Source organism: Hippopotamus amphibius, chromosome 12, assembly GCF_030028045.1.
Source record: "Hippopotamus amphibius kiboko isolate mHipAmp2 chromosome 12, mHipAmp2.hap2, whole genome shotgun sequence".
Classification (NCBI taxonomy): Eukaryota; Metazoa; Chordata; class Mammalia; order Artiodactyla; family Hippopotamidae; genus Hippopotamus; species Hippopotamus amphibius.
In genome coordinates, this window is record NC_080197.1 from 81,528,657 (window position 1) to 81,541,480 (window position 12,824).

The window sequence follows — 12,824 nt, forward strand, 5'->3', positions numbered from 1 at the left end:
GAATGACATGCTTAGGTAGTTTTTTGGACATTTATTCTGCTTAGTGTTCTCTGAGCTTCCTGAATCTGTGGTTTGGTGTCTGATGTTATTTTGGGGACACTCCCAGTCATTACTGTTTCAGATATTTTTCTGCTGTTCCTTTCTCTCTTCTCCTTCTGTGTTCCAGGTGTGTGTGTTACACCAAGGGTGTGTGTGTGTGTGTGTGTGTGTGTGTGTGTGTGTGTGTGTGTGTGTGTGTGTGTGTGTTATACCTTGTGTAGTCATCCCACAGTCCTTGGGTGTCCTGTTCTTTTTCCCTGTCTTTGTTGTCTTTGCCTTTCAGTTTGGGCTGTTTCTGTCAAGACATCCTCAAGCTCAGAGGTTCTTTCCTCAGCAGTGTGGAATCTAATAATAAGCCCATCAAAGGCATTCTTCATGGGAATTCCCTGGTGGCCCAGTGATTAGGACCCAGCACTTTCACTCCTGGGGCCCAGGTTCAATCCCTGGTTGGGGGACTGAGGTCCCGCAAGCTGTGTGGCCAAAAAAAGGGGGGGGGAGGGGGCCATTCTTCATTTATGTTTCAATGTTGTTTTGTTTTTCTCTCTAGCATTTTTTTCCTTTTGGTTCTTTCTTGGGAATTCTATCCCTCTGCTGACACTGCTCATCTGTTCCTGCATGCTGACTGCTTTATCCATTAGAGCCCTTAGCAGAGTAGTCATAGTTGAATTAAATTCCTGATGGAGAATTCCAGCATCCCTACCATGTCTGGTTCTGATGCCTGCTCCATCTCTTCAAATGTGTGTGTGTTTTTCTTCTCCTTTTGGTATGTATACCTTATCATTTTTTCTGGATAGCCAGACATGATGTCCTGGGTAAAAGGAACTAAATAGGCCTTAGTGATGTGGTGGTGAGGTGGGGGGGGCGGGGGGGGGGGGAGGGACACGTTTATAGTCCTGTGATTAGGCTCTGTGGGTGAGCCCGTGTCTGGACCGTGAACTTGACAAGGGTTTATGTGTCTCCTTCCTCCCTTAGATGAGACCAGCTGGGCTGGAGGTGGGTATTTCCCTTCCTCTGAGGTGGTTAGGCTGTGGTTAACTGGTTTCCTCTGAGGGTAGAGCTTGTCAGGAAGAACAGAGCTCCTTTTCCCTCCCCTGCCAGGAGGGGGTGGATCTCAGAATTGCGGGGGCCTCCCTGTTACTGGTCCCTGGGCGACTCCAGCCTTGGGGCAGTAGTTTGCCCTGTGTCATCACTTCTCTTACGATTTTTTGTTTGTTTTTGCTGTATTGAGTCTTTGTTGCGGTGCATGGGCTTTCTCTAGTAGTGGCGAGCGGGGGCTACTCTGTTGCCGTGCAGTGGCTTCTCGTTGGGGAACACAGGCTCTAGGCACGTGGGCTTCAGTAGCTGTGGCACACAGGCTCAGTAGTTGTGGCTTGAGGGCTCTAGAGCACAGTCTCAGTAGATGTGGCACACGGGCCTAGTTGCTCTGCAGCATGTGGGATCTTCCCGGACTAGGGCTCGAACCTATGTCCCTGCATTGGCAGGTTGATTTTTAACCACTGCACCACTAGGGAAGTCCCCTCTTATGATTTTTGAGATTTCTGGTCGTTAAGCTTTTTAACCCACTTCAGGGTGGAATGGAGACCTCCAAGCTCCTTCCATGCGGACCTTGCAAGTCCCTTGGAAGGTTTTGTTTCTCAATTTTGTCCACACTGATCCCCCATCAGTTCCTTGGTTAGTGTCAGTTTTCTACCCAGTAAACTTTAATTGATTGTGGATATTGTGCTGGGCCCCCTGCTATGTGCTGTGTAAAATAGGCCCTCCTTTGAGCTCAGGTCAGGGCCAGGTGGCATGTTCTGTGCTGTGAGGTGGGTGTGTCATGGGGGGTCCGAGGACAGGAGGAGGCCGGGGTCAGCTAGGGTACAGTCAGGAGCACACGTCTTACTGGACTAGCGGTCAGCTTTCCAGAGAGAGAAGTGGAGACTGAGTGACTGCTACTGTTTGTACTGGGACTGCCGGGCAGGGGGTGTTTGTGTGCATGTGTGCTTGCCTTCTGCCATATTTTTCCTCCTGCCAGACCGCGGGAGTTGCGATTGGAATCACAGTTTGTTTTTCCCCCTACCTCTGCCAAATATTCGCCTTGAGTTTTGGGGAGAATTCATTTAATCTCGCTGAGCCTCAGTTTCATCAATTACAGTACAGTAGCTTCTGTAGCTCACAAGTGATGACGTGAAAGTGTTCTGTGAAAACATTACATTTTTACAAATACCAGCTTTTCAGATGTGTCTCTAAGAGTGTGTATTTTTCCTCTTCACGAGTGTGATTGAAGTTGTGGTTCTGACCTGTCTTTGCCTGGCAGTAGTCAGGGCACAGCCAGGTGTAAGCTGGAACAGCCCCAGCCTGCCCTCCCCCTACTCCCCCAGGCCTGCGAGCCTGGAAGGGACACCATGGGGCAGGCTTCTGAGTTTTCTCCTGCGGCATGTGCTTAACTAAATACTTACTATGAAAGATTTAGATTACATAAAAGATTACTGGGGGAAATGTCATCTTTAATAATATTAAATAGCTTGAATAATATTAATTTTTGTCTTTTTTTCTCTTTGACTTGAAGCTTCTCATTTCTGTTTCAGTAACTGCAAACCTCAGAAAGTTTTTGTCTGTTTTAATCAAGGATATTTAAAGACCGTCTCTTGGGAACTTTTAGGTCCAAATTTGTTGGAACAGAGTTTTCACACTGGGAGGTGACACATAGTTTGTGATCTAAATCAGTTAAGTGGGTTTTGCAGCTGAAATAATTTTAGTGTAGTAAGGGTTTAGTTAGTATTTCATGAAATCTGTTTGTTTTGTGTGTGTGTGGGTGTTTACTGCACTGTGTTTAAAATGTATTGTTTGTGAGCTTTGGTCATCATATTAGCTGGAAAGTTACTTCTCTGAGTCTCTCTCATACTATCTTCTTTTTTGTTTTTTTTTTTTTCTTTTTTTTTTTTTTTTGGCCATGCTGTATGGCTTGCGGGATCTTAGTTCCCTGACAAGGGATTGAAACCGGGCCCTTGGCAGTGAAAGTTTGGAGTCTTAACCACTGGACCACCAAGGAATTCCCTCTGTTTTCTTATTTTACGTTAATAGTGATGTAAGAGGCATTTGGTTGTTGGTACCCTGTTTGACTGAATGTAGAGAAGCAGGGTTTCTGTTTATGTCTTTTATGGTGAATACTTGAGAGAGAGAGTGTAGTGATGAGGGTTGGCTGGTACACGTCAGGGAAGGTGTGAGCCCCTGAATGAGTTACCAGGGAGTGTGGTCTTGAGAGTTGGCCCTGGTGTCTTCAGCTTGTAACAGTTAAGTTCATTGGCAGCTATGACCCTGTGTGTGGAACACTGCTTGAAGTGGCAGGATGATTTGTAACTGGTGTGAAGCAAAACAAAATGGAACCACATGTGGTTAATACAGATACAGTGAAGCACTGCTGCACACTTTAAGTGGTTCTTTGAGTGATCACCAAGCTGTTTTGACTTCGTTCCTACTACCAAAACCAAAGTTACACTTATATTTTATCTTAGGTTTATTCTGCAAGAGTCCGTATTTCAGTTTCTTCTCTATTTTCCCTTTTTATTTGAAGGGTTTCATGAACATATTTTTGTGTTTATTTGCTTGATGAAAACACCAAGAATAACCTTTTCCATTTACTTTTTGCCATAAACTCAGGAAAACCATCAGTGTGGGAATTGGGGAGGGGGGCGGGTTGTGGGAATGGGGGAGGGGGGTTGGGCCCAAGCATTAGGGGAGCGCAGTTGATGAAAGCATGGGCCCCACAAGTAAGTGGCCTGGTTAGATCCAGTGCCAGCTTTGGACTTCAGGTCAATTACTTACCCTCCTCAGTTGCTCTAGTTTTCTAATCTGTGAAAATGAAATGAATGAATTTCAGTAAAGTCTTCATAAGGGCACTGATGTCCAGTTCCCACAGCAGCTGAGGGACCTTGGGCAAATTACCTGATCTCTCTGAGATTCATCTGTTTAAACAAAAAACAGTTCTCTGATGCTTTGAACATATTTATTTGCTTATTTTTTGGCCACACCTTGCAGCTTGCAGGATCTTAATTCCCTGACCAGGGATTGAACCTGGGCCCTGGCAGTGAAGGCACAGAGTCCCAACCAGTGGACCACCAGGGAATTCCCCCTTCGTGACTATTTAAACTCTAGTTGGTCCCAATTAGTTTTATAGTTTTGAGCCCTTGAAGTTAGTCTTTTGTGTTTTTTGTATCAGTGGGACTAAAGAGATGGCTGTTTCCAATGATAGCAATATTTTGTGCTAAAAATGATTTAAATTGTTGGAATGGCTCTGAGACTACTTACAGATGTTATTCTCCTATTGTGCTAAGTTTTAGATAAAAGTATTACCCAAAACAGTGCTTTATCTTTTATTGAAAGCCTACTCTTCATTAATGCCAGTAATTGTCAAGGGGGGGCCCTCTATTTTTATATTTTTGCTTTAGATGACCAGGAGTAAAAGTGTCAGTGGTCATCTATTCTTTCTTTAAAACTTCTTACATAAAAGCCCAAAACTTTTTGGTGGATTGTCATTAAAATATCACGTCCCAAATACAGAAATAAATTGTATGGTAGAGAGTCCATGACAGCAAGGAAAAAAGCAACTAATTCTAACTGGCTTTTGGGCCATATTGTCTCCCAAAGTTGTCATTTGACAACTGTGTTGATCCAGAATCTTGGTTGGCTGAAGAGATCCTCTGGATATGGGACAAAGAATGCTCTTAACTCTCAACTTTGAGCTGTTGAAAATAAAGAGAACAGTAATTTTACACTAAAATGTATTTAGTTTGTTAACTTTTCCCTCATTTCTTCATGACAGAACTTTTGAAATTTCCATTTCACTTGTTTTGGCTTTGAGCCCTAAATGAAAAGTAGCAAAGGTCTCCTTTCTGAGAATTAAAATTTTTGTCTTTTTTGTTATGGTTCCTTTGTTTTGCTTTTGCTTTTTCAATCAGTTCCTGCTGTTAGAGGTTGTGCTCTCAGCCCCTGCTGGGAGTTCCTGTAGGTGAGCTCGAGGCCTCTCTGACCCTCAGGCCCTCCGCTTGAGGAGCTCATCATTGTCATTGTGGAGCTGCTCCGTGAGCCCTGTGGAGCCACGCCTCTTGTGGTGGCATGGAACTGGCTGACAGAGCAGGTGGTGTGAGCGCAGGGCCAGCAGACGTGATTCTGAGGGTTGTGCTCTTTATCCCCAAGTAATTCGAGTGTGACCAGAAAGCTCCTGGTCTCGACTGAAGAATAAAATTATTCTACTTTGTATAAGTGGTGGCCATAATCACAAAATAAAGGGAATTAACTTGCTTGCATATGCTCTGCAGACTGTAGCATCTGCGGGTGTCGTCTGGACTCTGGGGTGACACTTTCCATACATCTCCAGCGCGAACCTCATGGTCTCCGCGCTTCCCCCGCCGTAGGGCTGCTGGTGTCCCAGTGAGATGCATGACTCACGTGTCAGTCTTTACGTCTAGACGGTGAATTTGTTAAGAGCCAGAATTGAGTCTCGTTCTTCCTTGTGGCTGGAGATGACACAGCCCCTGAAGCAAACGTGGAGTCCCTGTGGCCGTGTTGCCTTTGTGTGGCTTCCGCCTCAGGGAGGGCGGGAGGCCTGCATTTCCATCCCCTGCCCTCCCCCCACCATTGGGGTAGCTTCATCTGTGACCAGTGACCATTCCCTTATTCCTCAGTCAAGGCTGTGACTCTGACCCCTCTGTCTGTTGCTGGTGCCTCCCTGGTCTTTCCAGGCCCCTCCCCCACCCCGTCAATGTTTCTGGGCCTCTGCTGGGCCGTGGCTCATCCCCCCTCTTCACACGTTCCCCCGCCAGGTGCCTGGTCACCCCCTGCCTCCCCAGAAGCCACCAAAACACATCCTTCTATGTCTGGGCTCCTAACAGCACCAGCCCTGCTGAGTGATAGATCCCTGGAGCGCAAGGTGCCTTTTCCTCTGCTGTGTCGTATTATTTATGCATTAAATATCTGTAAACTGAATAGAATATAAATCAACTTTTTGCTTTTTTAGCTTTGAGGAAACTGGTCAGTGGAGTGTCTTGTTAATAATTCTTACTCTGCATTGGTCTGCAGGCAAACACGTTCTGTACAGAAATGCTATAGGTTTAAACAAAGCGTTTATTCCTTCAAGTTCAATTTAGGAATGGGTTTCTTCTCCCAGATTTACATTTATTTTAGATCTGTTTCCCCTTCTTTTCACTGACCGCCTCTCCTCTCCTAGGGCACCGTCTTTAACCTGGAGGCGGAGGAGGAGGAGTGCCCTGCGGGCGCCGCAGAGGACAGCAACGACATCTACATCCTGCCCAGTGATGGCTCCACGCATGTCAGCCCGCCGGAGTCCCCTACGGCGGCGACGGCATCCTGGCAGGCCGAGAGCTTCCCTGTGTCGCTGTCTGCCAGCCAGAGCTGGCGCACCGAGAGCCCACCAGTGTCCCTGGGTCCCGAGTCCTGGCAGCAGGTCACAGTGGACCCTGAAGAAGTCAAGAGCTTGGACAGCAATGGGGCTGGAGAGAAGAGTGAGAACAACTCTTCCAACTCTGACATCGTGCATGTGGAGAAGGAGGAGATTCCCGAGGGCACAGAGGAGGCGGCCACCACGGCCCCTTCCCTGATGGCAGCCGGGGGCCGCAGCCCAGAGGGTTCGGCCGTCCCAAGAGCCAGTCCCACGACATCTCTGTTCGTGGAACTTGGTGAAGAAGAGGCGGGAGCAGCTGCAGCCGAAGCTGCTGAACTGGAGCAGGAGGGCGTCCTGCTGCCAGAGCCCCCAGTGGAGCCCCCAGCAGCCCCAGTGGGCAGAGAGGAGGCGGCCGGAGGGCAGGGGGGGCTCAGGGTAGGGCCCCGCCCGGGCACCCATGAGGAGGCTGGCCCGCCACCTGAGGGCAAGTCCCTCCTGCTGCCCAAGGGCAAGTCCCTCCTGCTCTTCGGAGGGGCAGCCGCTGTTGCCATCCTGGCAGTGGCAGTTGGGGTGGCACTGGCTCTGAGAAGGAAATAGATTTTTCAGAGAAAGAAGACAAAAAGGAGTAAGGTTTTAGTTGTATCGACTGAATTTGAACTGCCAGCAGCAGGTTGGACATCGATGGGACACTCTGGGATCAGGGGGACTTGGGTTAGCAGGGCAGGGGGCCGACCTCCGTGTTAGGGCTCAAGGTGGAGGCTGCGCATGGCAGTCTGATTGGAGGTCCCAGGCCTGGGCTCCTGCTAGATTCAATGTCTTGTGTGTAAAGTGCTCCCTCGAACCTTGGCGTCCATGGCACCTGGGTGACTCCTGGTCATGGGCACCTGTGCACTGTAGGGTGTGTAGCCTCCACCCACCAACCCCATAGCATCTGCCCCAGTGGTGACAGCCACACATCTCCTGATGTTGCCAAATGTCCCCCGGGGGTAATGTCGCCCAGTGAGAGCCACAGCCTCAGAGGGAGAGGGTTCCCATAGGGGGACCTGAGGGGAAGCCCCAGGCAGGAGGGTCGGCTGTGAGCCCCTTGGCTGCTGACATGCTCCTGCCTGGAGTCATCCCTGCCCCGATGAGCACTGTGCTTTGCAGCTGCTTCTCTCTTCTTGCCACCCTCAGTCCCGCAGCCCAGGTGCTCTGCTGGGTCTCAGCCGCCTCTCAGGTACTGCCCTGCCCTCCTCGCCCCCAGGGTCCCCCAAACAGGGCTCACCCTATGCTTCCCACAGCTCCCCTTGTACAGATGCTGCCTTTAGTCATCTTTTAAAAATTAAACATGAAAGAGACCCGGGGCCCCTGCCCGTGACTGTGGGGCAAGTTTGTCTCTCTCGTTCAGAAGCTGGAGGGTGGCTTAGCTGATCTGTTGAGGTTACTTCTGGCCCTTTTGTCTGTGGCCACCCTTGAGCTGACGGGAACTCACTGGTCGGCATCGTCTCTCTTGCTGGGCGGTCGCTGTTGGTGACCTGGACTAGCGTTTTCCCAGGTTCTGGCCTCAGCCTTCTTTCCAGTCATTGCTCCTCTGCAGCCTCTTGCCAGGTGGTGAGGGCTTCCACACATGGGCTTCCACATCAGTGAACCCTAACTCATTCAGTACTTGTCTCCTAAATATCACTGAAGTAAAAAGCAGGGAAAGAGAGGCTGCCCTTGAGGTTCTAACTTGACTTTCAGTGTTCCAGAATGGAGCCCCAAATGCCGGAGTGACAAACTGTAATGATTGCAGTCAGAGTGTGTAGTGGAGACTCAGCATAGCCTCACCCGCTGACTGCACCCCTCATGGGGGGACTGTGTCTCTTCATGCTTGAGGTCAGTCACTGACGGGATACACATGCTTGAGACAGGTCATCTCAGATTTATCTTAGTAAATGTAACATTACTTTTTAGATCCTGAAATTTGTAATAAAATTACTTTACCTATCCTGATCATCAAAACCTGATGTTTCAAATGTGCTTTATTTTTTTTAATTTATTTTTTAAAATTAAATCTTCTTCCTAAAGTAATACTGTTAAAAGTTGGTCAGAAAGGTCTGGAGTGTGTGTGTGTCTGTGTGTGCATGTCTGTGTGTGTGTGTGCGCGCGCAGCTTTATCAGGGAGCACATCTTGTGTTCTGAGTTTTAGTGTCTCATTAGGGAGGGATATTGGTCAGGGTCATCGTGTCCTTGATTAGGCAGCCAGAGGCGAGGGAAGTGGGGTTCGTGCCATCCAGCAGTTTTCCTCCCTGTATTCTGACTGCAGCACTGGCGCTTCACAGAGCAAGAGCGAACTGCTGACTTATCTTCATTCTTTTCCCTTTTATAATAGAATATTTCCCTCCCAGTGTTTACATTTGAACTCTGGATCTTCAAACCCACTGGCTGCACGGACTGAAGCACTAACAGGAGCCGGATTCATTTCAGAGCGGCTGGTGGGAGGCCTGTGTTGCCAGGGCTGGGGTCTGCGTTCTCCATGGAGGGAGGTGAGACAAGGGCCACGCACTTTACTCAGCAGTGACCCAGACATCGTGGCCTTCAAGCACAGTTCCCAAGTGATAGGACCTCAGCATCCCCTCTGGCCGTGGACGGGAGGAGGGAGTGCCTAGTAAGGACTGCAGTGGTGACTCCTGTGTTTTGCTGTGACGTTAAAAACTATTTCTCAGCCGTGCACCCCTTTTTTGGTGGGGCTGGAACGTCTGAGTCTGAGGTAGAGGGGGGATGATCATGGGATGCAGGTGCGGAACTCAGACTGTCGTCCTGTTGTCGCCTTGTTTGAACTGGTGACGTTTTTGTTGGACCACGAGTGCTCTTAACTGCTCTATTGAATGTAATGATTTCTGATCACTTGGCAAAAGCCACTGAAGTTTTCTTGAGAAAAACACCAGAATTAAAGAATGTTAGTTTCTGTTCTCTGTAGTAGTAACAGTTCTGGGCCCACAGAAGCCCGTCAGTCCCAGGGTGCCTTAGAGGCATCCGCACTGCCCCCAGAAGGTTTTCTAGATGAAAAGCCATCTGCTGACCACCTGGTTCCCAAAGGCTGATCCTTCTGTTCGCCTGTGTCTCTCGTATCAGATGCAGCCACTTCCTGGGTGTGTCCTGGAGGGATAGGAACCAGAGATGTGGCTTTTTGAACTGCAGCTACCATTCATTTCCCGTGGAAATTCATTTCCTAAGCCTCTTGCTGGTTCCCTCTAACATAGACGCCATGTCTGCTTCTTGCCTTTTCCTGAAGGCTTGATGTGGACAAATGTCATACCCATAGATTTAAAATTAAAAAAAAAAAATTTTATTGTACTTTTTGGCTGCATTGGGTCTTCTTGCTGCATGTGGGCTTTCTCTAGTTGCAGTGAGCGGGGGCTACTCTTTGCTGGGGTGCGTGGGCTTCTCATTGTGGTGGCTTCTCTTGTTCTGGAGCACAAGTTCTAGGCGAGTGAGCTTCAGTAGCTGCAGTACACGGGCTCAGTAGTTGTGGCTCACAAGCGCCAGAGTGCAGGCTCAATAGTTGTGGCACACGGGCTTAGTTGCTCCGCAGAATGTGGGATCTTCTCAGACCAGAAATCAAACCCATTCCCCCTGCGTTGGCAGTTGGATTCTTAACCACTGTGCCACCAGGGAAGTCCTTAAAATTATGTTAAGTGATGTTTTACAGAAATGAAAGGTATTATAGGTAAGATTTTTTTTTCCCACTTTTTTAAAAATTAAATCTGTTTGCACAGGGTCTTAGTTGCGGCAGGCAGGCTCCTTAGTTGTGTCCTGCAAACTCTTAGTTGTGGCATGCATGTAGGATCTAGTTCCCTGACCAGGAATCGAACCTGGGCCCCCCTGCATTGGGAGCACAGAGTCTTAACCACTGGAGCACCAGGGAAGTCCCTTTCCTCCTCTTTTAATTTCTTATGTCTGTTTACATAAACTTCTTACCAAGAATTTGAAGTGGTGATCATTTAATCAAGAGAGGCTGTCCAGTCACTTTGTAGAAACAGCTTCTAGCCTCTGGACCAGTTCCATCCAAGTGGTGTCTCATGTCAAGTCTCAGCAACACACTTGATGCCAGAAAAATGTCTTGTCTTCCCTGGAAGACCAGGATCTGCCCTTGGTGGGGCCTCCTGGTTCTCCACTCCCCTGAGGGCTGGCTGTGAGGTGGGTTTGAGCTCAGGGAGCATTGTTTTTCCTTTTCCTACACAAGCGAGGTCATTATGCTTTTGGCCGTGTGTCAGAGGGCCTCCCTTGCCAAGATTCTAGCACCCACGTCGGGGTCAGTACTGTCCTGAAGGCGCCTGGCATCTGCACAGCAAGGTGACAGTCAGAGTTTCTGACTCAGGTTCAGGGCTTCCCTGGTGTTTCCCATCCTTGTAACCTACAGAGGTACTGGCAGGTACCCTGTCCCACATGGGTTGGCCTGTGCCCCAGGGAGGTCATGGGCAGCAGGTGCTGAGCCAGCTCTACGGGACCAGGTCCGAGAGCCGTTCATCCCAGCTTCTCACCACATGAACCCGGTCCTGCCAGCCTGATGTCTCCTCAGCTTCCTCAGGTGACATCGGGGCCAGGGGCCCATCTCTCCCATTTTCCCTCCCCCCAGGCTGCAGAGGGCATCCACTTGGGCACAGGTGCCTCCTGCTCAGAAGCTGATGCTGGGAGCGCAGACTAATCAGAGTCAGTCACTGAAGTGTCGATATGCTGTCTCCCCTTCGCACAAGATTATTCTGCGGCCCCTGGATCAAAGCCAGCCTGTGTTTACACCGCAAGCACCGCTATAGCCCAGGGGGCCATTCCGAGAGTGTCTGCAGGGCCACCAAGCCCATCCCCCACCCTCTCTCCTGGCCACACCAAGCCCTCCCACACCTGTTTATTTAGAACAAGTGTTGGAGATGACAGGTGATGCCTCCCTCCCCAGGAACAACCCACAGGTGGAGTCCCCTCCCCAATAAGCCTGGATGTCAATTTCTAGCAAAAGAATTGTACCAAGTGGCTGGGTCCTTAGCCAGCACCAAAGGAACAATTTATTGTTTTCCTAGACCTGCTTTTCCTGCTGTCACAGTTGTTCATTTCCTCTTCCTTCAGATTAGAAGTGCCTCTTTCTACCTGACTCGTTCCTTGACTGAGGTCTGTGTATTATAGATTCTGATGCTCCCATCCCTCCAAAGTCTTGGGGTGAAATGGTCACCCTGGTAACTCCCTTTCTCTGTGAGGCCCCCCTGCTGTCCTGCACAGCCGATTTGTGGGTTATTCTGGCTCCGCTTCCCTCCCGTCATTGGCCTTCTGTGCTTGACATCAGGGGAAAGCAGCAGAGCTCAACTCTGAATGGTGCTCTGTTGGAAGTGGTGTTGGGAAACTTGAAGACACTAACCACTCATTTTCTGTTCCCACAGTAACCCCCGCCTTGACTCACGAGGGCTCCTTCCAGACTATCAGCCTTGTTGTCCTAAGTACATAGCTATGTGGTTTGACTGCAGGTTCTCAAAACATGCTCACAACACCCAAAGGCCCAGTTGGCACAGCTGGTGAACTACTGGCCCCGGGGCTATGACCCTAAGAGGTAGCCCAGCAGTCAGTGCTGGATCCCAAGGAGCCAGAATACACCGAATACACCTTTGGACTTCCAGTGATGCCAAGCATCTTTTGTTCTCTATCACTTAATAAGCAGCAGAATGAAATGTTCTCTTAATTAAAAATGTCTCAGTTCTGTCCACGAGGATTGTGACATAAAATGCGCCAACTTCCGGGATGTGCCCAAGTCATGATGGCTGGGATATGCTTGAGGTTGGAATCTGTGTGTCACTGGGGAGAAGAGCTGGTTCTCTTGCTTTATGACCGAGAAAGGATATCTGACTTGGTCTGGAAAAATCAACACCAAAACATGTATAAACTGCATTTAAATGGTGGCTTACTGTGTTAATTTAAGCAAAACAGTGGCAGGTAAAGATGCTATGAAAAATTCAAAGTACTGTAAGAGATAGTCTGGGGTTATTTGGTGCTTTAGAGCTCCTTTCACTTCCATTAGTTTATAGAGTTGACTGAGTGTAAACTGCTTCTGGAAATCACACTGTACTGCCTGGGGTGTGTGTGTGTGTGTGTTTTTCTGGCTGTACTGAATGGCATGTGTGTGTGCGCGTGTGTATGCCCACAGTGACATGAACCCTTTAGATCTGGAAGATTTGTTTCCAGAGGCACAGCCATACCCACTTGCTTTCAGGAATTGCAGCATTCTGCAGGTGTCAGCCTGAGACCTAGCCTGGGGGTGCTGTGTTTGATGCTGAACCCTGTAGTCATTTTCCTTTCTGGTAAGTTTAAACTCAGGGAATAGAGGAGTGGTTTTGGTGACAAGAACATATTTATTATTACTTAATTACTCGAGTTCATGTCCTTCCGCAGAGCATCATGGTCACAG

The 12,824-nt window shown here is 48.9% G+C and overlaps 1 protein-coding gene across 3 annotated transcripts in view; it reads left to right on the forward strand.

Moving 5' to 3' along the window:
• The window catches only part of BCL2L13 (BCL2 like 13), a 73,383-nt gene extending 64,991 nt beyond the window's left edge, over positions 1-8,392 (forward strand). For all 3 annotated transcript variants that reach the window (XM_057700758.1, XM_057700760.1, XM_057700759.1), the window contains one exon: positions 6,245-8,392. In XM_057700758.1, coding sequence (XP_057556741.1) covers positions 6,245-7,015 — 771 coding nt within the window. In that variant the 3' untranslated portion in view covers positions 7,016-8,392. The remainder of the gene's footprint in view (positions 1-6,244) is intronic.
• The last annotated feature ends 4,432 nt before the right edge of the window (positions 8,393-12,824 follow it).